The sequence below is a fragment of the Microcaecilia unicolor genome, chromosome 1 (genome assembly GCF_901765095.1).
Source record: "Microcaecilia unicolor chromosome 1, aMicUni1.1, whole genome shotgun sequence".
Lineage (NCBI taxonomy): Eukaryota > Metazoa > Chordata > Amphibia > Gymnophiona > Siphonopidae > Microcaecilia > Microcaecilia unicolor.
Window position 1 is genome coordinate 161,236,461 of NC_044031.1, and position 25,263 is coordinate 161,261,723.

Genomic DNA, 25,263 nt, shown 5'->3' on the forward strand with positions numbered 1-25,263 from the left:
ACAGAGAAGTCAAGCAGAGAAATGAGATAACAGTGAGTACATGAGATGTTATATATAATAAAATAAAATGAAGTAAACACAGCCAAAAATTTATAAAAGGTGTGTAATTGCAGGGCACAAGAACTGGTATATAAAGGTTTAGCTCCGATGAAGATGTTACAAAACAGAAGCGCACTGTAGAGCAAACCAGTGAGAAAGACTGGAAGATAAGTGCAAAATTGAAAAAGAATAAGAACAAAAAGTGAAAAAGTAAAAAATTATTAATCTAGACTAATGAGGATTCCCGCTGTTTGAATAACGGTACAGTGGAGAGGTGTAGTTTATGAAGCAAATAATTAATAAACACACCGGAAATCTGAAGTCAAGATTATTATATTCATTAAAAAGACTGTGTTGAAAAGTTTAAAGTGCCATAGAGGCATTATTGCTGAAAAACAAAACCGGCCATCTCAAACCCGGCGAACTCTGGCATTTGGCCGGGCTAAACCGTATTATTGAAAAAAAAAAGATGGCCAGTCATCTTTTTCGATAATACTTTTTCTCTGCACCAGCAGTAGCCCTGGGCATGTACAGTGGTGGAAATAAGTATTTGATCCCTTGCTGATTTTGTAAGTTTGCCCACTGACAAAGACATGAGCAGCCCATAATTGAAGGGTAGGTTATTGGTAACAGTGAGAGATAGCACATCACAAATTAAATCCGGAAAATCACATTGTGGAAAGTATATGAATTTATTTGCATTCTGCAGAGGGAAATAAGTATTTAATCCCTCTGGCAAACAAGACCTAATACTTGGTGGCAAAACCCTTGTTGGCAAGCACAGCGGTCAGACGTCTTCTGTAGTTGATGATGAGGTTTGCACACATGTCAGGAGGAATTTTGGTCCACTCCTCTTTGCAGATCATCTCTAAATCATTAAGAGTTCTGGGCTGTCGCTTGGCAACTCGCAGCTTCAGCTCCCTCCATAAGTTTTCAATGGGATTAAGGTCTGGTGACTGGCTAGGCCACTCCATGACCCTAATGTGCTTCTTCCTGAGCCACTCCTTTGTTGCCTTGGCTGTATGTTTTGGGTCATTGTCGTGCTGGAAGACCCAGCCACGACCCATTTTTAAGGCCCTGGCGGAGGGAAGGAGGTTGTCACTCAGAATTGTACGGTACATGGCCCCATCCATTCTCCCATTGATGCGGTGAAGTAGTCCTGTGCCCTTAGCAGAGAAACACCCCCAAAACATAACATTTCCACCTCCATGCTTGACAGTGGGGACGGTGTTCTTTGGGTCATAGGCAGCATTTCTCTTCCTCCAAACACGGCGAGTTGAGTTCATGCCAAAGAGCTCAATTTTTGTCTCATCTGACCACAGCACCTTCTCCCAATCACTCTCGGCATCATCCAGGTGTTCACTGGCAAACTTCAGACGGGCCGTCACATGTGCCTTCCGGAGCAGGGGGACCTTGCGGGCACTGCAGGATTGCAATCCGTTATGTCGTAATGTGTTACCAATGGTTTTCGTGGTGACAGTGGTCCCAGCTGCCTTGAGATCATTGACAAGTTCCCCCCTTGTAGTTGTAGGCTGATTTCTAACCTTCCTCATGATCAAGGATACCCCACGAGGTGAGATTTTGCGTGGAGCCCCAGATCTTTGTCGATTGACAGTCATTTTGTACTTCTTCCATTTTCTTACTATGGCACCAACAGTTGTCTCCTTCTCGCCCAGCGTCTTACTGATGGTTTTGTAGCCCATTCCAGCCTTGTGCAGGTGTATGATCTTGTCCCTGACATCCTTAGACAGCTCCTTGCTCTTGGCCATTTTGTAGAGGTTAGAGTCTGACTGATTCACTGAGTCTGTGGACAGGTGTCTTTCATACAGGTGACCATTGCCGACAGCTGTCTGTCATGCAGGTAACGAGTTGATTTGGAGCATCTACCTGGTCTGTAGGGGCCAGATCTCTTACTGGTTGGTGGGGATCAAATACTTATTTCCCTCTGCAGAATGCAAATAAATTCATATACTTTCCACAATGTGATTTTCCGGATTTAATTTGTGATGTGCTATCTCTCACTGTTACCAATAACCTACCCTTCAATTATGGGCTGCTCATGTCTTTGTCAGTGGGCAAACTTACAAAATCAGCAAGGGATCAAATACTTATTTCCACCACTGTATCTGAGCAATGTAGAACAAGGGTATCTAAAATAAATGCAACTTCACATACAGAGAAAAAGTGCTACGCAAACTGCCCATAAAAGATCAATATTAGTGAAAAAGAGTCGCAACTTACCAGCTTCTCAAAGTTTACAAGATTATCTAAGAAAGTTTTATTTCCTTCATGGATGAACGTCACATCTAAAAACAAGAAAAGCAAGACACAGGTGGTCAGTTTTCCTGAAGTCAGCAAACTATGCTTTTTGTAGGTACAAACTCTCAATGTTGAAATCAGCTTTACCATGTCAGACCAGGTTAATCTGTGCCTTTGCATACACCAAGGGCTGGATTCTATATATGGCGCCTGAAAATTCTACGCAGAAAAAAATATGCCTAGGCGTATTCTCCAAAGTACGCCTAAATTTTATAGAATATGCTTAAATTTCCGTGCGGTATATAGAATATGCCAAGTACGGTCCACATGACTAAATTTAGTTGCGTTCAATTATTCCAACTAAAACCTGGTGTAAATCCTGACGCCTAAATTAGACATAGAGCAGATGTATTCTAAAACAATGAACATAAATTTTAGAAACACCCATGACCCGCCTATAACCACGCCAACTTTTCAACTATACGACTTAGAATTTATACGCACCACGTTACAGAATATGCTTAGACAGTGGTGCATAAAAATTCTAATGCCAATTAGCGCTAATTGCTTGTTAACATCCAATTATCAGCACTGATTAGCTTGTTAACCAATTCGGCTAAGTGCATTGTTATGTAATATGCTTTGATTGCCACGAGCAAATCTCAGCACGATATATAGAACCCCAGGGCAAATGTTTTAATTGGGTTACAAGAAACACAAATTAGCTACTAGCATTACTAGTCAGATATTTACCAGGAACTGAATAACAAAGTCTTTAAGGCCTATAACCAGGGCATTTCATATACAATACTACAGAATAAACAAACTGAATTGTATATAATGTAAGGCATGAAACACAAATGCCCATAACTAATTTTTTGTCCCCAAAGAAAGATTTTGGTGAAACTACTTTCCCCCCCCTAATTCTTTTTTCAAGCTTTAATTTTTGATTTTTCAAACATAATTCTGAGAAAAAGTGGGTTTTACTACTACTACTAACTAGCATTTCTAAAGCGCTACTAGGGTTACGCAGCGCTGTACAATTTAAACATAGAAGGACAGTCCCTGCTCAAAGAGCTTACAATCTAAAAGACAAGAGAACAATCTAAAGACAAGTGAACAATCTAGAGGACGAGTGAACAGTTAGTCTGATAGGGTGGATAGATTGGGGCATTCTATATATCTTGAGCGGTTAGGCGCCGAAGGCAGCATTGAAGAGGTGAGTTTTAAGCAGAGATTTGAAGATGGGTAGGGAGGGGGCATGGGTAAAGGAAGATTGTTCCAGGCATAGGGTGAGCCACTAGAACCTGTTCAAGCAAACCTTATAGCCCTAGAGCCAAAGTAATGGCACTGTCTAGATAAGATGTTAGTAAGTTGAAAAGCAGGGGTGGGGTGAGGTCTCCCAGACACCCTTGCCTGAAGTGGACTTCAAAGTTACTTCAGAAGCCTCCCTCTGGTTTACTGCAATGACATCACATCTGGCCCCATGGTGGTGAAATCCCATCCTGTCCTTGGCAGGTATCTATCTGGCCTGTGACAGTGGAGATCAGTTCGGCCTACAGACTGAGAGTGCAGCTATAGGTGGCATTACGAAGGCTGTGGCTTCTCCACTCTAACCTCAGGATCACTCAATTTGAGAATTTCAAAGCTGAAGAGGAAGATGTTGAACCCAGAGTCCTGTACTTGCAGGCGAGTACAAATCAGGAGCCAGGGACCAGGCTGTGGATGTGCTTGGAAGAGGCAACAGATAAGTGGGACTGAGGAAGGGAATAAGAATAAAAAGAGAGAAAGGGGACAGAGATGGGGAGGGCAGCCCACAGGAGAAAAACATCTGGATGGAGAGACAGGCAGCTGCTCTAAGGCAAGGGTATCTCTGGGAGAGGGCTCTGGAGATAGGTTGGTGCTGGCTGCTACAGCAGTTTTTTTGTTCCACTTTGTGTATAGGACTACAGAGAATCCATCACCGGCAGCACATTCAGAGAAAGACTATACCAGCTCAAGGCAGGTCAGGAAGCCACTTCAGGTTACCTAGTGAGGAAGTGACCTAATATTTAGAGTAACGAGCTGAGAACCAAGGAAGCCATGGTTCAATTCCCACTTTTTCCACCTTGAGCAAGTCACTATCTGCCATTGCCTCAGGCATTAATTCTGGAGTAAGGTCATATTGTTAACTGAACACTTATCCCCACTGTACAGCACTACATAACATCCAGCAAAACTACAAAAAATGCCAATTATCATATTATTACAGATCACAGAAGTGGCAGGGAGAATGTGTGTAAATTTCTTTGGAGGAGGGGGGCATGCCGATTGCTGCAGGATATATATGTTGCACTTGGGCGGTGGAAAATAAGGAAGGTGTGCTAGTTGCTCCAGCTGGGTGTGTGTTGCTTGGGAAGCCCAGGGAGGAGATGGTGTTTGTGTGCCAGTTAATGGGGGTGGGGAGAACCAAATCACGCTGGGGGGTGGGTAGTGAGTTGCTTCATGGAGGGGTGGTATTTCTGTATCAATTGCTCGGCAGAAGGGTAATACCAATTGTATTTTTTGTACGTAAGAATAAAGCTAGCATGGCTCAAACCTGTGTACGTAGTACCCACCCAGATACACCTTGGGCAATCTGGTCTCTACCTAAAAAGAAAAGTAGTTCTGACAATGTAACTGCCCAGTGGCGTTCCTAGGGTGGCTGACACCCGGGGCAGATTGCCGATGCGCCCCCCCCTGGGTGCAGCGCGACCCCCCCCCCCCACCCCCTGGCGAAAAGACGGACACCTCCACCTGGGTGCATTTTTACCTGCTGGGGGGGGGGGGGGGTGCGGCGCGCCTGTCGGCTTCGCTCGTTCCCTGCTCCCTCTGCCCCAGAACAGGAAATAACCTGTTCCGGGGCAGAGGGAGCAGGGAACGAGCATTGCCGATAGACGCGCAGCACCCCCCCCCCCCCCAGCGGTGTGCACCCGGGGCGGACCGCACCCACCGCCCCCCCTTGGTACGCCACTGTAACTGCCATAGATATCAAATTTCAGGCAGAAGGAACATGTCTACCACAGGAAGTGATCCATCTTGTGCAGTGGACTAGACAGATGCCTCCCTTGGATCACAATTTGTTCACCTCTTTACTAGAACCCCAATGTTTAGCCAAATGTAATTACTGCTTATACTTAACCATGGTTATATATAGTACTTAGGTGTTCCTGCCTAACATCTCAATGTCTTCAAATAGGTTACCTTTGCACAAACCATAACAGTAATAAGACTATGTGGAGTACAATCTTAGCCTCTCAAACTTACTATTAACACTCACTTTAGTTACCTTCGAAGTGCAGGGTAGCTTAATAGTTACAGCAGCAGGTTAAGAACCAAGGAATCAAATTTTGCTTTTTCTCCACCAACTTTCCTTATGATTTTGGGCAAGTCACTTCACCCTCCACTGCCTCACGTAGAAACTTAGGAGTCCTTTTACTAAGCCGTGGGAAGTGCTAGCACATGCTTACCACAGCTTAAAAGGGCTTACTGTGGGATGCGCTGAGGCATCCTTTGGTAAAATCCCAATATCCATGTATGAACCACAAGCTGAAAAATATTTCAGAATTTTTCTTGGAGGGGTTGTCTGGGGGGGGCATAACAGCATGAATCAGTTAGTACAGCCACATTACTGTGCGCTGATTAGCGCGGGATTAGCGCATGAGCCCTTATCGCCTACAAAATGGGTAGTGATAAGGGCTCACATGTTAATTTTTGATAACGGCTGCACGCTAATGGCAATATCAGCGCATGGCCATTGATTGAGAAAATGGAAAGTTGGCAATTTTCCAGCTTTGGTAAAAAGGCCTTAGCATGCCCTTAAGTGGGTCTTTCCCTTGTGCTAACGCCACGTCTTACCACATCTTAGTAAAAGGATCTCTTAAATTGTAAGCCCTCTGGGACAAACTACCTACTGCTCTTGAAAGTAACCCACTTGACGTGAAAAGGTGAATAATTAAATTTGGGATAAACTCTTTCTTTTCTTAACACCAAGTTTTCTGTCACCTCTCTCTCGCCCAATGAGGCAGAAGTATCATACTGAAGCAACATTAATGATCACTGTGGTAAATTTACTTTATTTATTTATTTTTTATCAATAACGTTTATTTTGTCTACAGAACCCCCCCAAAAACAAGAGTTAGATTCTATCCTTAGTTTTAATTAACCTTTAGCTGAATGATTAGAAACACTTCCAGTATAAAGCAAAAGCATTCTAAGGAGCCAAAATAGTGTCTTCATGTTACATATAAACTAAAATCTTAGAAAATGATGCAAACACATTAGAATCTGCTGCTTGCAAATGAATGTTTGGTGGTGGCTGTTAGTGCTGCCTAGAAGCCTGCAACATTCAAAGCACAATATGGTGACAGACGACAAGAGATGCCAATGAGAAACAGGAGTGGTGGGAATAATGATGTGTACAGAGATTTGAAAAGATTTTAGCTGTGAACACTGACAATGCAACCAACAAACAGCTTTTCTCCAAGCAACATATCAAACTAATACGGTATTTAGATACTGCGTCCTTTGATGAGACCACCTTATTACAGGAGGCAGTTAACATTTATCATGATCCGACATGCTGTAAAAATGGCAGCTGGGACTTCACCATTACAAAGTGCAGGAAGTTCTATAGTAAATAGGACACTTTTGTCATTACCTTTTAGGAGCAAGGGCATGAAGGGTATTTTTGGTGGCTTCATTTTTTTAAAAGTATCCCGGTAGGCTTTATGGTTCAAAGAAGGATCCTGCAGAATCGAGTTTGTTGTAAAAAGAGAATAAAAAAAAAAAATCAGTACTCTACATTACTCCGTTCCACCACCCCACATACTTTTGAGTTTATTACACAGCATTTTTCAATCTAACCCCAATATCACAAGAAATATTTGTACTGTTGAAGACTCTGACCACATCATAAAAGCAAGGTGAACATGAAAACGATTTCTGAAGCACAGTGATGGCATACAGGCTTGTAGAGCACCACAACTCAAGTCTAGTTTATTGTAAAGATCCATCTACTTACAGGACCTTAGATAAATCTGGCCCTAAACCTTTGATTTTTCTGTTTGCATAGCACAATAAAATATGGTGGCATCAAACTTCTAAACTCATTTCTCAGGGAAAACTAGTTTGGGAAGAAATGCCTTCTCAGATGCTCCAATGTGAGGAGGGGGGATGCATGGCTGCTGTGCCAATTTACTGGTTTGAGAAAAGCAAGTCCTAAAAAAGGAGGTACCACATTGGCCCAAATATAAAACAAGGGGCTTTGGGGGGGATATTTCACTCATCTCCTCCCAAAAAACTATATCTATAAATAAATCTTATTATATATGAGGCAAAAAACCTAAAGAAAAGGGAGTCCTGTGGGGAAAAGCAAGCAGTATGTGAAGGGTGGGGGGCATGTTGGGACAAAAAACTTTTAAGTCATGCATCAATGTGGAGGGGCCTACAAGTTTTCCCCTGCTAGGCGAGTGTGGGACACTTGTGGTTGTCTATGTGATATGGTCATAGCCCACTTAGACTTGACAGGAAAGCCTTATGACTTCCTGGGGCAGAAGACATATGACATGAAGATCTTCTCCTCCCTGTGGGCCAGGGGCGTATCTGACCTGCGGCGGTAGGGGGGGCCAGGGCCAGAGTGAGGGGGCACATTATAGCCCCCCCTCCCGCCGCCGCCGCCGCCGCCATTGCCGATCCCCCTCCCCCCAGCCGCTGCCATTGCCAACCCTCCCCCTCCGTTGCTCGCCTACCTTCGCTGGCGGGGGACCCCAACCCCCGCCAGCCGAGGTCCGCGTCCTCCTGCCGCTGCCGCTGCCGGCTGCCTTTGGTCCTTTCATTTTTCCATTGAAGCTGGCGCCGCCGACGACGAAAAAGTTTCTTTTGAATCTGACGTCGCTGCACGTTGCACGTTGTACGTGCAGGACGTCAGACTCAGAAACAATTTCTGAGTCTGACGTCCTGCACGTACAACGTGCAGCGACGTCAGATTCAAAAGAAACTTTCGTCGGCGCCAGCTTCAATGGAAAAATGAAAGGACCAAAGGCAGCCGGCAGCGGCAGGAGGACGCGGACCTCGGCTGGCGGGGGTTGGGGTCCCCCGCCAGCGAAGGTAGGCGAGCAACGGAGGGGGAGGGTTGGCAGCGGTAGGGGGGGCCAGGGCGAAATCTGCGGGGGCCCAGGCCCCTGAGGCCCCACGCAGATACGCCCCTGCTGTGGGCTGAAGATATCTGGCTCCTGCAGGGCCCAACATGTTTCTTACCAGCCTAGACTGTAATGACGGAGCTGGCAGTGCACTGATGGGGCCAACATTAAGAGCTGTCGCAGGACAGGCATACTGAGGAGGAAGGTAGGTGATACTGTCAGTGAGAATCTGAGCCAATTTCAGCAGCTATGCCAGGGTTACTGAGAGTTGTGCCATAGGAACGAATACAAACATTTTATATATAAACAATCAAAAACAATCACTGGTATTCAAACTGCATATAACTATAATAAACCCGGATTCTTTTGAAGAGTTGCATCACAAGCGTCATACCACATAGGCTGCCGGGTGGGGTGACTGCACCCGGCAGCCCTGAGATAAGTGTTATTTGGCTACCTTTTATTGAGAGTGACATTGAGATTTAGTTTAAGTACATTGTGAAGCATAGTGATTTAGTCTGAGTGCAAAGAAACAACGTGAAATGTAATGAAAAAAAAAGAAAACACAAAGTAACAATCAATATATATAAAAGGCGAGTGTCGTACTCACTCGCAAATGCGCAGTAGAGACCTTCTCTGCCCCGCCCCCGCGTCAATACGTGATGACGGGGGGCGGAACAGAGAGGGTCTGTACTGCACATTTCTGAGGGAGGGACACCGCCGTCTAACGCTCCCCCCACCAGAGTCACCGCCGCCACCCACCTTCTACCCGGTCGGGCCCTCGCTCCACTACTGAAACAGCGAGGGTCCGGGAACGCAGCACTGAGCTCTGCTGAGCTGCCGACATCGCCCTTCCTTCTTCTTCTCTGCCTCTGCCCCGACCTCGACGACGTTACGTCACACGAGGGCAGGACAGGCAGAGAAGAAGAACGAAGGCCGACGTCGGCAGCTCAGCAGAGCTCAGTGCTGCGTTCCCGGACCCTCGCTGTTTCAATAGCGGAGCGAGGGCCCGGCCGGGTGGAAGGTGGGTGGTGACGGCTCGGGGGGGGGGGGGGGGGAGCGCGATTTTGGAGGGGGAGGGGCAGCGGCGAACTCGGCGGCGGGGGCGGGCCTTTCAACCCCCCCTTCCTATAATAGCCCGTTTTTACGGGCTCAAAGGCTAGTCTGATATATAATGAAAATTGTTGTGTGCTTTTGATTAAGGTGGGGGATATGGTAAAGTATTAGGTATGTTGTGAGAATCATTTATGATAGTTTCTTGTAACCTTAGAGTGATATATTTGGAGCAGCAAGAAACAATATTGGTGCACAGTTGGTGCTTAAAACTAATATATTATGTGGAAAAATTCAGTGATTGAGAAACATATCCACCCTCTAAGGGTGTTTTTGTATTTAGCTTAATTGCAACACTTCAACACTCCACCCTTATTCTGAAAATCATCTTTCTATTACTGTCTGCTTAGTTCTTTTGTGTCATCCTCAATCTTTTTGTAACACCAACTGTATCTTCTACCCTGGAATGGCATTGCCATAACAGGTCTTTGTAAGCCACATTGAGCCTGCAAATAGGTGGGAAAATGTGGGATACAAGTGCAATAAATAAATAAAAATAAATAAACCCTGCTTGGGAGAGTTACAACATTTGAGAATTTTTCGAGAGAGAGAGAGAGAGAGAGAGAGAGAGAGAGAGAGAGATAAGAATCCGGGTTTATTATAGTAATAGGAATGAATATGGCACATAAAAGTGAAACAGCTACAGATGAGGAGACGATTCAGGGAAGGAGGGAGGGAGGGATGGATGGGAAGGCAATGGGGGGAACAAAGCTAGAGGGCAGTAGAATGCAAAACATCAATGCAAAATAAAGCAAACATGGCAAATAATTATGTATAGATAGATACTCTAGATAAATATACACACAACCAGATTTTTTTTTTTTTAAAAGGACTGAGCTAAAAATAAAAAGCTATATTGACATTTTTATCCTGGCTCTGATGCATGGGGGTTGTCTTCTTTTTTTTTTAATACTATCTTGTGCTGAACCAATATAGTAATCAGCTTTGGTGGGGGGAGAGAGGGGACTGCAGTATAGAGCATACAAACACCAAAATTTGCTACTCCAGGGACCAAGTACTTACAGTTAAGCTATCGAGCTCTGAGAAGAGTTTCTTAAACTTTCCAGGCATTTTCTTCAAAAAAGAGAGAAGATTAAAAAAACAAGTTAAGCATGTATTAAAGCAACAATACTGGCAGACAAACAACACACTTAGCTAATACAATCGGCATTTTGAACAGATTAGTTTCTTTACACTGTCCTGATGTGGACTCTTAAGGGTAAGATTAGGGGGCTCATTTTCGAAATAGAAAAACATCCAAAAAGCGGCACAAGGCAGCATTTGGACTTTTTTTTTTTTTTTTGCCAAACTGTTTTTTTTCGAAGTGCATTTTAAAGACATTTTTCTAGGCAGTTCATCTGAAGTGCATCCAAAACACAAGGGGGCATATTGAGGCAGGATTTGGGCATTCTCAAGACTTGACCTGGCATAACTGGGCATACTTATATTTAGGTGAACCAATGTGAGTTTTCTAAAGTGGAATCCAGGTGCCCAGATGCCATTACAGAACAGGTACTTGACGCGCAGCAATGGGACACCTAAAAGAGGGCACCCAGTTGTAGAATTGCTTCTATATTGTCCATATACATAAATGGGGTGAAACCATACAATCAAATCAACTGACCTCGAGGCTGAAAGACAATGTTGAAAAGCAGCAGCAATAGAGAAGAGCCTTGTGGGTCCTCACATTTTAAATACTGCAGAGAGGACAGTTGTGATTCCAATTTCTTTCTATATTTTCTACCCCTAAGGAAGGACTTGGTCTACTCTAAAACTTTGCAAGATGTGCTTTATTGGGACTTACAGATCTAGCACAGCTATCAAAACTGATTAATTCCTGTCCAAATGTTTATAAACCAAATCTGTGACAGTTGGCAATAGTGATGCCACACCAAGTCACGAGCCTCCGGTGGCCAACAATATTCTCCGCGCTGACTTCTTTTTCAATAGTCTTGGAAAAGAATAAAAATTTTGTTAAAGGCTGATAATTTGCACCATCTGCACGATCCAAGACCCCCTTTTTCAAAATGGGGTTACAATATGGTTTATGGTTTTTTTTTTCATTTGATATACTGCAAATAAAATTTGTATATCCAAGAAGATGACACACATAAAACTACAAAACAGCTAGAACTGCAGAAAAGGAGTGCTATTTTTTTGTTTCTAGCTTCCAAATATCAGGTGAACTCCACAGTTCTTACTCACAATAGTCTCTGCACAGGTGGAATTTAAGGTAATTGATTATGAGTTACACAAAAGAGGATAAAAAGTAAATCTGAAAAACCACATCACAGCAGCTTTAAAATGGGTCAACAAAGACTGAGCCACAAGTCCGCTGGTAACTTCTTCCAGGGGTGTGTTGGGGGGGGAGGGGGAGGGGTACTATTTGGAAAGCTGTATGGCAGTAAATCTCCAACTTTTCTCAAGAGAGTATTACCAGAAGTTTACTTTGGGAAGGTCTACATGTACGTAAGAGATACTAAGGAATGAATGCACTAGAATGGAAATTAGGAACTGTGCAATAGAATACACAGAGGGGAATTTTTGATATGACATCTAAGTCCAATTTTGGACATTTTGCTCAAAATGTCCACAATCTGAATAGCAAAACAGTGATTTTCGAAACAGCAAAATGTCTTTTTTTTTTTTTCAAAAATGGCCACTTGCTAGATGTTTTTGTGCTCTGTGCAGTTATCTTTTTGGTCCATTTTTGAAAACAAAACATCCAAGTGAATAACACACAAATCAAGCCACTGGGATGTAGGAGGAACCAGTATTCTTAATAGACTGGCCAGACAGACATCCCAGGAGAGCAATGGGGCACCCTACGGGGCACTGCAGTGCACTTCACATAAAGACTCCCAAGTACACATCTCACTGTTACTGCAATATTTAAAATGTAGGGACCCACAAGGCTGTTCTCTTTTGCTTATGCTTTTCAACATTGTCTTTCAACCTCTATGTCAGTTGATTTCATTGTATGGTTTCACCCCATTTATGTATGTGGACAGTATGGAAGCACTTGTAGAGTGAGCCCTCCAAAACACCCTACTGTTCACCACTACAATAGCCCTTATGGCTGTAGGTGTCACCTAGATGTGGGTACAGTAAGTTTTTGATGGGTTTTGGAGGGCTCACACTTTCCACCACAAATGTAACAGGTAGAGTGGGATATGGGCCTGGGTCCCCTTCTCTACCGACCACTAGGCTATTCCAGGGACCTTCTTGCTGGTCTAATAGGACTGGCCATAATATCTGAGGCTGTCATAGAAACTGGTACGTACTGTTTTCTTCAAATCTTTGTGGGGTGGGAGGGGGTCAGTGACCACTGGGGGAGTAAAGAAGGGTTATTCCTTTATTCCTTCAGTGGCCATCTGGTCATTTAGGGCACTTTTTTGTGGCTTAGTCCTTATTGAACTAATCAAATACAGGATTTCTATCACTGTCTGTGTGGTTTACTATCTGATCGGAGGAAAAGCCTCAAGCAGATGATGGGACACTCCTTTGTCAATATAAATTAACTATTAGGGAGGCCCACGTACTCATCATAGGCTAAATAACCTCCTGCCTATGATGAGAACGTGGGCCTCCCTAATAGTTAATTTATATTGACAAAGGAATGTCCCATCATCTGCTTGAGGCTTTTCCTCCGATCAGATAGTAAACCACACAGACAGTGATAGAAATCCTGTATTTGATTAGTTGTTTGAACGGAAGAGATTTTCTACTACCTTCACTGTGATATTGTGATATTGAGAAACAGGTCTAGCTTGAAATGTCTTAGTCTTGAGAGTTTTCGTTTTGTTCCATTATGGCTGAAAAACAGCCAGGTCTTAGGAACGTCCAAATCCCGCACTTAATATGCCCCATAGAGACCGGACGCATTGCACACAAACTGCATAGAAAAACATCTGGAAAATGGGTTTTGAAAATACCAATTTGGACGTTTTGGCAAGAAAAACATCCAAATGCTGCTTTATGACACTTTTTATAAGTTTTTCTCTTTTGAAAATGAGCCCCACAGTGCATCAGAATTAAAGTCTTGAACCTAATCCAGTGAAAGATGGGGAACCCATATTATTCTCTCAGTAGGGGACAAAACAAACCATGAACCATGGAAGCTTTCAACATATCCCCTTATCCACCCTACTACTTCATCTGAATCTCCTATAAATAGGAGACATGATTTGTTTGAAATAACTTTTTTAACTTGCTTACCAATATGAAATCAACCAGTCCAAAACCTCAATCCTCATTTGACAATGGCTCTACCTGCCCCCTTTTTATGGCCTTAATGACCCACCTTAAACTTCTGTATCCAGGAGACACTGTTAAGTAAGCTTGGATAAAACAAGGAAAAGCATTAGCTTTGTCAGCATACCTCCCATGTTTGAGACAGCCGGCTGACCGATGCAGTGTTCAGCCCCATAATGATGGCAAAAAAAGAGTTCAGGTTCCTTTGAGCTTTGCAGCTGTGGAAGCAAAATGAGAAAGTTTATTGCCTCAGCCTATTCTATTACATAAATGTATTCTGAACAGCTGCTTGTCTCATTGTTAACGGCTTCTTGTATGTTTTATTCTTGCTGTGGTGTTATTAAAACTAAAGAGGTTTTCTCATACATGAGGAAAACCAGGAAAGCAGTTCCTTGATAACTTAACATGCCAAGAACACCAACAATATGACTATTTTCCACTAAAATTTGGGTTCATGTGCTATGGTCAAGACCAAAGGTGCCAAGCTCTGGTCCTCAAAGACTGTAAAATGGGCTGGTTTCCGGCAATGGCCACTCAGATGATGGCAGAAGGAAACTCACTCTTTGCTATGAAATCACAACATATCCACAAAACTAAACAATAAAATACAGCACAAAAATAGTTTACATCCTTTAAAACCAAAGAACTTCCTGAAAAAGACAAAAAATAATTTACTGGAAAACCTACTTACAATAGTAAACCTGTACTGAAAACTAGTAAGATCCCTGTTGCACTTCCAAGCTTTCCTGTAACGCCTCCAAGAGACAAACGGAGAGACTTCTAGTGTTCTACCAGTAGTGTGGGTAGAGACCATTTATGGCTCTATTAAATTATTTTATTGTGACCTTTCTATGCTATCCAATGTTTCCAGAACTTGGGAGGGCTCTTCTTACCTTATGTACTTATGTACCAGTGTGGAAAGGAGAAGAATTCATATGCAGAGAAAACTGAATGGTGTAAATACCCAGCTCAAAGGCAGTTCCCTGTCTTTGGTTAACTCAACCATCGTGCCTTAGAGGAGTAGGAATCTCTGGCTAGCACAGCCAGTAAGTGGAATGACAGGAGTTGTGTAGGCCACTGCATTTCACAGTACTAATGTGATAATGTTTTTAAAGTAAATGTGTTCAAGTATAGAAATATAAAATGTAAAAACTTAAGTAAAGCATTAAATTTTGATATTTAAAGCAGTTTTGCTCACTAGACCAATGAGGAGGTGGGTGGGTAAGGCTTGCTGATTTAAAGATTGCGAGTCCTATTTATTTAAGTCATCAGTCAAATTACATGTTCATAAAATTGCTTAAAATGTGGTTATTTCAGAAGTTTATCACGACTTATGTCAATATTATCTCCTACTGCATTGTATATTCTGGGGGTTTGCCCTATTTTTTATTTTTTTTTGAGCTGCGCTGATCTAATTTTGGTATCTGCAGCATACCATCGTTGATTGAAATGTAACATTTTAGGTGGCAGGAATGTGCATAAATGGCAGTATTCTGGCCACTTATACATGTAAACAACCTCATAAAATACAGACTAGCAGAAAACTGTCTTATTTTGATGCCGCATACTTTGCCGGTGGGCATGCAAACTTTGGCGGAGTTTGGATGGAGAATAGGTGGGGAGCACAAATGTGTTTATAAATTATAGAACACTATAAAGGGTGGGACAAAAATAAAAATGAAACCCTATAGTGTTTTGCTGTTTTCTCCACAACCACTTTAAACTTCAATGAGAAATTTTACATACTTATTTAATCATCACGCTTACATATTACTATTAAACAACATTTAATTATCTTAAGCTATGTTAATGTTACTCACAAGTTTAGCATTACTACCTAGCGATTTGTGTGCATTAAAAATGCTCAAGCTCAAAAAAGTAAAATAATGTCATTCAAACGATACAATTCTACAGTCACTGTGAATGCTCAGTGTCCACCCCCAGCTTTAACACAGGCCTTCAGTGAGTTTGGGAAGTTCTTAAGAGCCTTGTTGATTGGTCCCTATGGCAGGCTGTCCTAGATCATCTGCCGACACCTTGCCCATGATTGTCGTTCTGATCCAAAATGCTTTTAAAAGAAATTATCTGTAAATTATCATACTATCAACTACAAATTATTAAAATTCAAATTATTCATTACAAAAGTCAAAGTCACTGTGACATCATTAAGAGTAAGCTGGTACCCCGTTTATTTTTTTTTCAAATAATGGTAGTTTTACAGTGCAAATTTTTGAACATATGAAAATTACTGGTGGCCATGCTAAAACGTCTGTAACTTTGCTGTGTTTAAGGATAACCTCATTCTACTCAACACACAAACATAGATACTAACAACAAATAAAGTAGTACAATTTCACGTTCAAATTTCAAGCGGTTGCTGAGAAAACAGCAAAAAAAATCTAGGGGGCTATTTTTTTTTGTCTCACACTGTAGATGCTAGGCTCGTATAAGTTAAGCATGTTTTCCACCAATTGCATAAGTATTCCTATTCTATAAAGAAAAGTAGGCAAGTGAAATATGCACTTGCTTATCCTGTTATTGAATTATCCTCTGTTAATGCATGTTAGGTGCAAAACCTTAGCATAGGCCCCTCAGTGAAGTCTAACCGAAGATCACCGATAGGTTTCATTTGCCAGTTTTCCAATGATGAAACACAGCTGTCCATAAGAATTTCCAGAAATAAAGGTACTCAGATTATTTTACATATACCTTTTACAGTACTACCCTCCCTCAAAATATCACCAGGGGAAAAACAGGAGGCCAATGTACATCTCATTGATATATCTATGGTCAGGCACCCAATATTAGGACCGCCAGCTTCACGGGGATATTAAAAAGTGGGAAGGGCTCCTCTAGATTCATCAATCAAATAAAAAAAAGGCCTTGCACATAATTTTGATGGGATTTTATTAAATAAATAAATAAAGCCAGATGTTAGGCCCCATTTAAGGGTTTGTTACTCAAACAAAGAACTATTGCGGCTGTCCAGGGAAGAATGTAGTGATCCCCAACGCCCCCCTCCCTCCCCAGAGTGGGGGTTCAATATTGCTGTTCATGGTTGATTTCCATGATGGGAACAGGATAGGTGATGGAGGTATTAGGAAAGAATGTACACTGAATGAAACAAATCTTGTGAGATAACTAGGGGGATGGGGGGTGTCTCACTCTGGTGCTACCCTAATGTATTGTGTCATTCACAGCAAATAAACTCTGCTAAAACTGTATTATGCTATAGCAGTATAACATTTTTTCAAGAATGAAACCCAGTCTCATACAGAATTTGAATTTTTGCTTTCTAGCCTGGCAGTCTCCTCCTGCTCCCTTTGGGCATCCAACTCAGTCAGAACCATCATCTACTGAGGCTACAACAGCACAAGTCTTCATTCTCAGCTACCAGAGTGGTTTCTCCATTTGTAATCCTACCCCCCCCCCCCCCCCCCCCCCCCCCACACACACACACACACTTCTTATCTGGCCTAGCCATGAGAGCAACAATTCCCTCAGGAGCCTCACAGGAGATTGCTAGGTATCTTTATTGAACAGTGTGGGAATTTAATGCCACAAGCTTGTAACAACCTAAATCACTTAAGACTTCAGTGGGCTTTTATGCATAATACTACTGCCTCTACTGGCCCAAAGGAATTGGCTGGGAGGAAATCTATCTTCTCTCTCGAAATGAAAGTCAAAGGCATCTGTAGCAACACAGTTGGTACCATGTTTCATAAAATATGAGCCACATAGAGCACATCCATCTAATGAGTATCGCCTGGTACTCCGCATGTGAAAGGTAGATTCTGCTGACAGCAGGAAATGGAAGGGGGTTGTTCAATCATTTTTACACACTGTTGCTGGCAACTTACTGTGCTGCAATTTTGATGAACTTCTTCACCAGCTGCACCCGTTTTCCAAGCTGGTTGCACAGGAGGATCTCGGTGGCAACCCACAGCTGAACTTCATTGCATCTCTGAAGGAGAAGGCTAAGATTGGCGGTGTTCTGACCACTGCCCTGTCTGCTGAAGGTGAAGTAGATCAGCTCTTGCTGCAAAACAGTTTCATTGTAGTAGTATTAGTGGCATCCAATCATTTTCGCTTTTCCTATTTCTACAGAAATGCACTGTAGAATACACGATGCATGCTAAGCTAGTATTCTGCAGAGGTTGCTCTGCGCAGAATGACCTTTACAGAATACTAGTTTAGTACGCATTTTGGGCCGGATTCTATACAGTGGTGGAAATAAGTATTTGATCCCTTGCTGATTTTGTAAGTTTGCCCACTGACAAAGACATGAGCAGCCCATAATTGAAGGGTAGGTTATTGGTAACAGTGAGAGATAGCACATCACAAATTAAATCCGGAAAATCACATTGTGGAAAGTATATGAATTTATTTGCATTCTGCAGAGGGAAATAAGTATTTAATCCCTCTGGCAAACAAGACCTAATACTTGGTGGCAAAACCCTTGTTGGCAAGCACAGCGGTCAGACGTCTTCTGTAGTTGATGATGAGGTTTGCACACATGTCAGGAGGAATTTTGGTCCACTCCTCTTTGCAGATCATCTCTAAATCATTAAGAGTTCTGGGCTGTCGCTTGGCAACTCGCAGCTTCAGCTCCCTCCATAAGTTTTCAATGGGATTAAGGTCTGGTGACTGGCTAGGCCACTCCATGACCCTAATGTGCTTCTTCCTGAGCCACTCCTTTGTTGCCTTGGCTGTATGTTTTGGGTCATTGTCGTGCTGGAAGCCCCAGCCACGACCCATTTTTAAGGCCCTGGCGGAGGGAAGGAGGTTGTCACTCAGAATTGTATGGTACATGGCCCCATCCATTCTCCCATTGATGCGGTGAAGTAGTCCTGTGCCCTTAGCAGAGAAACACCCCCAAAACATAACATTTCCACCTCCATGCTTGACAGTGGGGACGGTGTTCTTTGGGTCATAGGCAGCATTTCTCTTCCTCCAAACACGGCGAGTTGAGTTCATGCCAAAGAGCTCAATTTTTGTCTCATCTGACCACAGCACCTTCTCCCAATCACTCTCGGCATCATCCAGGTGTTCACTGGCAAACTTCAGACGGGCCGTCACATGTGCCTTCCGGAGCAGGGGGACCTTGCGGGCACTGCAGGATTGCAATCCGTTATGTCGTAATGTGTTACCAATGGTTTTCGTGGTGACAGTGGTCCCAGCTGCCTTGAGATCATTGACAAGTTCCCCCCTTGTAGTTGTAGGCTGATTTCTAACCTTCCTCATGATCAAGGATACCCCACGAGGTGAGATTTTGCGTGGAGCCCCAGATCTTTGTCGATTGACAGTCATTTTGTACTTCTTCCATTTTCTTACTATGGCACCAACAGTTGTCTCCTTCTCGCCCAGCGTCTTACTGATGGTTTTGTAGCCCATTCCAGCCTTGTGCAGGTGTATGATCTTGTCCCTGACATCCTTAGACAGCTCCTTGCTCTTGGCCATTTTGTAGAGGTTAGAGTCTGACTGATTCACTGAGTCTGTAGACAGGTGTCTTTCATACAGGTGACCATTGCCGACAGCTGTCTGTCATGCAGGTAACGAGTTGATTTGGAGCATCTACCTGGTCTGTAGGGGCCAGATCTCTTACTGGTTGGTGGGGGATCAAATACTTATTTCCCTCTGCAGAATGCAAATAAATTCATATACTTTCCACAATGTGATTTTCCGGATTTAATTTGTGATGTGCTATCTCTCACTGTTACCAATAACCTACCCTTCAATTATGGGCTGCTCATGTCTTTGTCAGTGGGCAAACTTACAAAATCAGCAAGGGATCAAATACTTATTTCCACCACTGTATATGGCGACTAAAATCGAGGCATGTCCGATTTACATATCTAGCGGTATTTTACAAGCCATGCCTACATTCAGATGCGGTTTACAGAATAGCACATTGACCGGGTAGACGCGCCTAAATTTAGGCGCAGCCATCTAAGCCACTGAAAAATTGGTGTAAATGCCTGCACCTAAATCTAGGCTCACGTCCCCGAATTCTACAACCATGCGTGTAGGTGTGATTTATGGCCCCGATGCACCCACACTATTCCCATGACCATGCCCCCTTTTTGGATGAACACATGGGAATTTACGCACACCAATTTTTAGAGTACGCCTAAAAAGAAGTATGTGTAAATTTCAGTTATGCCCAATTAGTATTGTTAAATGGTTATCGGCCAATTATCAAGACTAATTGGCTTGTTACTTAATTTAGTAGCGTGCATAAATTAGCCACATGCACAAATTTACATGAACTACCCAGTGTGCTCTATATAGAATCCACGGGTTTGCACCTAATTTTGGGCACAAGCATTTATATCTGCCAAAGGCTGGTGTAAATGCTCATTCCCAACTGATCTATTAAGTAGAACCAAGTTATTTAATGTGCAGAGACATCCTTCAAGTCTTCTATAATTATAATTGTCCCAGGCAACTATGTTCTTAAACACAATGCAATAACCACCATGTGCACTTTTACCAATTCATTTTACACAATATGAGAATATCAATTCAACAGATATATACAGTGCACTCCATTTAAGTGTACGTCAGGTAAGCGCATGCTCTGTTTAACTGCATGCCGTACTTCGGTCCCGTTTTTGGCACCATCAATTTCTATGGGGACAAACTTCGGTTTAGCGCACCACTGATAAGTGCAAGATTTGCTTATATGCATGGTTTAAGACTGCTCCTCTGCAGGAAAGACTCCGCATAAGCGCGCACACGGAATATTGAAGCCGATTGGAGCCTGACAACCAATGAGATTTCAAATTTACCACCCCTTTAACTGCCACAGGCAGAATAAGTGAAAGAATGTTGTTAGAGTGTACACTGGGGTCGTCGCGGCAGAACTGTAAGACTTTAACACTGGCTGAATGAATAGAAGTTCTTAAAAAATTAGAAAACAAAGTCAAGCATCTATTGCTAAAGAATACGGTGTCAATCCCAGTCAAATTTCATGTGTCTTGAAGCAGAAAGACCAGCTTCTGGAAGACTGGCAAAACAATACAAACCCACAACGGAAACAAAAACAGGCGGGAAAAGCTGAGGCGGTAGAAGATGCTCTTCTTCGGTGGTTTTCTCGAGTCAGGAGCACACAGTTTCCTGTCAGTGGTCCACTGCTTATAGAGAAAGCTAACCATCTAGCTGAAAGTCTTGGACTAACAGAATTCAAAGCCACTGTTGGATGGTTGGAAAGATGGATGGAGAGGAACAACATAAAATTCAAGAAACAGCATGGTGAGAAACAAGACGCTGATGACTTTGGTGCTGAAAATTGGGTTGTTTCAGTTCTTCCTACCATCTTGAAAGAGTTTGCACCTCGTGACATTTTCAATGCTGATGAAAACGGTCTCTACTGGTGAGCGATTCCTGATGGAACACTTGCATTCAAACATGCCGAAACTACTGGAGGTAAAACGTCAAAAGACTGACTGACGATCCTCCTTTGCTGCAATATGGATGGGAGCGAGAAGTTGGAACACCTCGTCATTGGAAAGAGCAAACAGCCCTGTTGCTTCAAGAAAGTTAAGCGACTTCCTGTGTTACACGAGGCTAACGCAAATTCATGGATGACTGGGGAAATTTGGAAGCAGTGGCTAAAGAAGTTAGACTCTAGAATGTGGGTACAAAAGCATCACATTTTGTTGCTTTGTGATAATTGTGCTGCACACAAGGATGATGTCAGGCTGTCTAACGTCAAGGTGGTCTTCCTGCCACCAAACACTACCTCTCTGATCCAACCTATAGATCAGGGCATAATAGCCAATTTCAAACAACATTATCGGGCTCTTGTGCTACGTCATCTGATGAGCGTTATGGATGGCCAGACTGCCAAGGATAAACGTGCTGTTGAACTGGCTCGTAATCTATCACTGTTGGATTCCCTACATATGCAGAAAGAAGCCCGGAATCATGTTACACAGGCAACCATTGTGAACTGCTACAAGCGGGCAAGCTTTGTTAAGGATGTGGAGAGGGACGAAACAGATGCAGCTGTTGCAAACGCGTCAGATGAACAGGTTATTGACATCCCAGCCGGTGTTACTGAAGAGGAGTTTCATTGCTACGTAGCTGTTGATTACCATCTACAAACAGATGATGACAGCACTGATGTCGAGATATGTGCCTACATGCAGGCAACAACGGCTGATGATGAAACAGATGAAGAAATGAGCAGCGAGGCACATGCTGATGAAATTCAACAACTTCCTCCTGTCACTTTTGCAAGAGCACTGGAGAGTCTCAACACCGTGCTGCCTATCTGGAGGCCACTGGATGTCACTGCTATGACAGTTTTTACCATCTGGCAGATGTAGTCTATGGAACTCACTGACCCAATAGTGTACAGAGGACTATAACTGATTAATTCAAGTAAGCCTAACATCAGTTAACGGAGACTGTATACTGTATGTATAATAATAAACAGTACTGTACATACGTTTATCAGATGTCAAGCTTCTTTGGGTCACAACAGTTAAGTGCACGCTCCGGTTAACTGCATGCATTTCTTTGGTCCCAGACCTTTGCACTTAAGCGGATTGCACTGTATATAATTCTTAACAGGATCCTCAGAGTTCACAGCATCAATGTTGCTTAAACTGAAATGTGCCAGAGCAACAAAGTGCAAATCTTCATCGATCCAATTAGTTTACAGTCATTCTTCTGTCTTTTTATTACTTTTGTTTAAAAATCATCCAATAACTTTCCACACTTTCAAATGTTGATGAAACATATAATATAGTGTCACTCAACTTGCAGCTGATTTGAAGTCTGTAAGAACCTCCTCCAACACGGCCAGGTTTCAATACTTCATCAGGGAAGAGGTTCAAGAACAATGGTTGCATAGTAGTTCACATATGCGGCCATTTTTTCATGTGAGCTACTATGCAACCATTGTTCTTGAACCTCTCAAAGTGGCACTATTATATGTTTCATCAACATTTGAAAGTATGGAAAGTTACTGGATGATTTTTCAACAAAAGTAATAGTAATAAACTAATTGGATCGATGAAGATTTGCACATCGTTGCTCTGACACATTTCAGTTTAAGCAACGTTGATGCTGTGAACTCTGAGGATCCTGTTGAGAACTATATATATAGTGTAAAAGGAATTGGTAAAAGTGCACATGGTGGTTACTGCATTGTGTTTAAGAACATAGTTGCTTGGGACAATTGTAGTTGTAGAAGACACTCCCAAATGATGGCAGTTAAGTACGCAAATGAAGTTATTCTGTAATGTACCTAATTTCTGGGAATGCTCCTGACCTGCCCATGCCCACTCTGGATTTACGCAATATGAAATTAAGGCATGCATGTTAAAGCATAGGGTGTAGGGCAGATCCATATATTGGGCCAGATCCTATATAAAGCGCCTAAAAAATCTGCACAATAAATATTTCCGGCTGTGTATTCTATAAGCAGAACCTAGATTTAGGTGCGGTATACAGAATACACTTACTTGATATCCCAGCACCTAAAACTATGTGCCTCCATGTACACCAACAAAAATGTGGCATAAATTCCTGTGTGTAGATTTACGCGCACTGGATCTCTAGGTGCGCTATATAGAATCTGGCGGATAACTCCTAATTAGTGCTAAGTACTTAACACCAATAACTGATTGTTATTAGCTAATTAGTTTACACATGGACCTGCAATCTGCACCCAACTTTGGGAGACCTACACAGAATGCAGCGATTAACGTCTGAAGCTTACACTTGAATAAATTAACATCAGAGTACAGGTACACACCCTAATGCAACATGTAATGGTTTAATGTTAGCAGTTATCAAAAATAGCTTTTCTACTGTTTCAGTATACATGTACTGTACATACGGAGGACGGTACTGCTACCCCTGGAGCTAGACCCCATGTTTATTCTCAAAGGGGCAATCCCTTGGAAAATATGACCAGTGCAGAGTACATACACCACAAGTAGATATTTCAAAATAAAATCTCCAGGTGTACTTCCACTGCCCACAACCTGTTCCTCCTCCTTATTTCCCTATGAGAAAAGATACACTTGCTATGAACAGTATATGTACTCTTATGAGGAGGGCAATTTTCAAAGTTATTCTATTAAAATTGCTCCCTGAGTGTACACATAATACAGTAAAAATGCCTCAGTGAGCAGCAGATTTCATGCAGCACTAATTCTGTCCTTAATGAATGAGTCATGAGTGATATAAAATGGTGCAGAGTCAGAGGAATGAGAAGGATAAGATCCCAAACATCTATTTTAAGCTACTAACACATTAAGAGGTTGCTTCTAAACTGTGGCTGTATACGCAGAACCTATAACATTTGAAATCTAGTCCCAAATGTATTAGGGTAGTTTCATAGAAATACATTACCTAAAATGTGTTTGCTGACTTTTTTTTTTCTTTTTTACAGATCAAAGCAAACATACATACTTTAACACTAGGGATGCACTTGAAAATAATGTTCGTTTGTTTTGTTTCCAGATCAATTATTACTTTCACATATTTGTTTCATTTGTTTCCATTAAAGTCAACAACACAAGCAATTTTGCTCTCTGACAGTGGGGTTTTCCCATCTGTTTTCAATGGAACTTGCTTAAAAATTGATGGCAGGCATCTACCAGAGCGGCACTGCACTACAAGACATCGACTGGAATGAAGAATCCAGAGCATCAAAAGCAGGGCAAAGGGCACTAACAGTGGCATGAAGACTCCAAACAACCATGAGCAGGGCAAAGCAGCACACAGGGTGTCATCATGACTCCAAGGTGCTGCGAAAGCAGCAAAACAGTACCAGCATTGGTATGAAGACTCTGTAATCCACAGGCAAAACAGCACTAACAGGGTTAGGCTGGAGTCAATTTGTGGGGTAATGAGCTCAATCTGAGAGAGCTCGATGAAGTATCTTTGAGTGTCTCTATAAGCAGGTTTGCCCAGAAGAATTTGTCAGACAAAGTCTACTTTATATTAAGCTGAAAAACTGATCAAAGGAAAGGTCTTGGGGCCTATTCTGGAAATCTCTTACATGATTCACCTGATTCAGTACTTTCCCAAAACCGTTCTGTATACTTCTCAAGAGGGAGCAGAGAGTGGCTACTATTGTATTCTGCTGACTTTACCTGATGGTCTCCTGCACCCCCACCCTGTCCTACCTCTACTTTCTGCTTTCGCTCTTGTGCGGAGATGAGAGCAGATAGCTACTGTTTCAAATTTTCTGTAAAACCTGCATCTAATGTTACTTGTGCTCTGCCTTTAAAAAAAAACCTCTCTTTATGGTGAATTTCAGGATTACGAGCTCCAAGTCTGTGATTACTATCAGTAGTGCTGCTGCTCTCCTCAGGTTTCACTGAAGTATCAACTACGTTTCCTCCTCTGCTTCTCCAAACATCTACAGAATTCAGTAAGTGAGAAACAATTTCTTTATACTGTGTAGTGTATAGGG

General features: G+C 42.5%; 1 protein-coding gene across 1 annotated transcript in view; it reads right to left on the reverse strand.

Moving 5' to 3' along the window:
* Nucleotides 1-25,263, reverse strand: part of RAPGEF5 (Rap guanine nucleotide exchange factor 5) — a 416,429-nt gene that overhangs the window by 13,494 nt on the left and 377,672 nt on the right. Inside the window, exons 20-24 of the mRNA XM_030201755.1 lie at nt 17,684-17,862; nt 13,951-14,041; nt 10,593-10,643; nt 6,977-7,064; nt 2,281-2,345 (exon numbers count right to left, since the gene is read on the reverse strand). Coding sequence (XP_030057615.1) covers nt 2,281-2,345; nt 6,977-7,064; nt 10,593-10,643; nt 13,951-14,041; nt 17,684-17,862 — 474 coding nt within the window. The remainder of the gene's footprint in view (nt 1-2,280; nt 2,346-6,976; nt 7,065-10,592; nt 10,644-13,950; nt 14,042-17,683; nt 17,863-25,263) is intronic.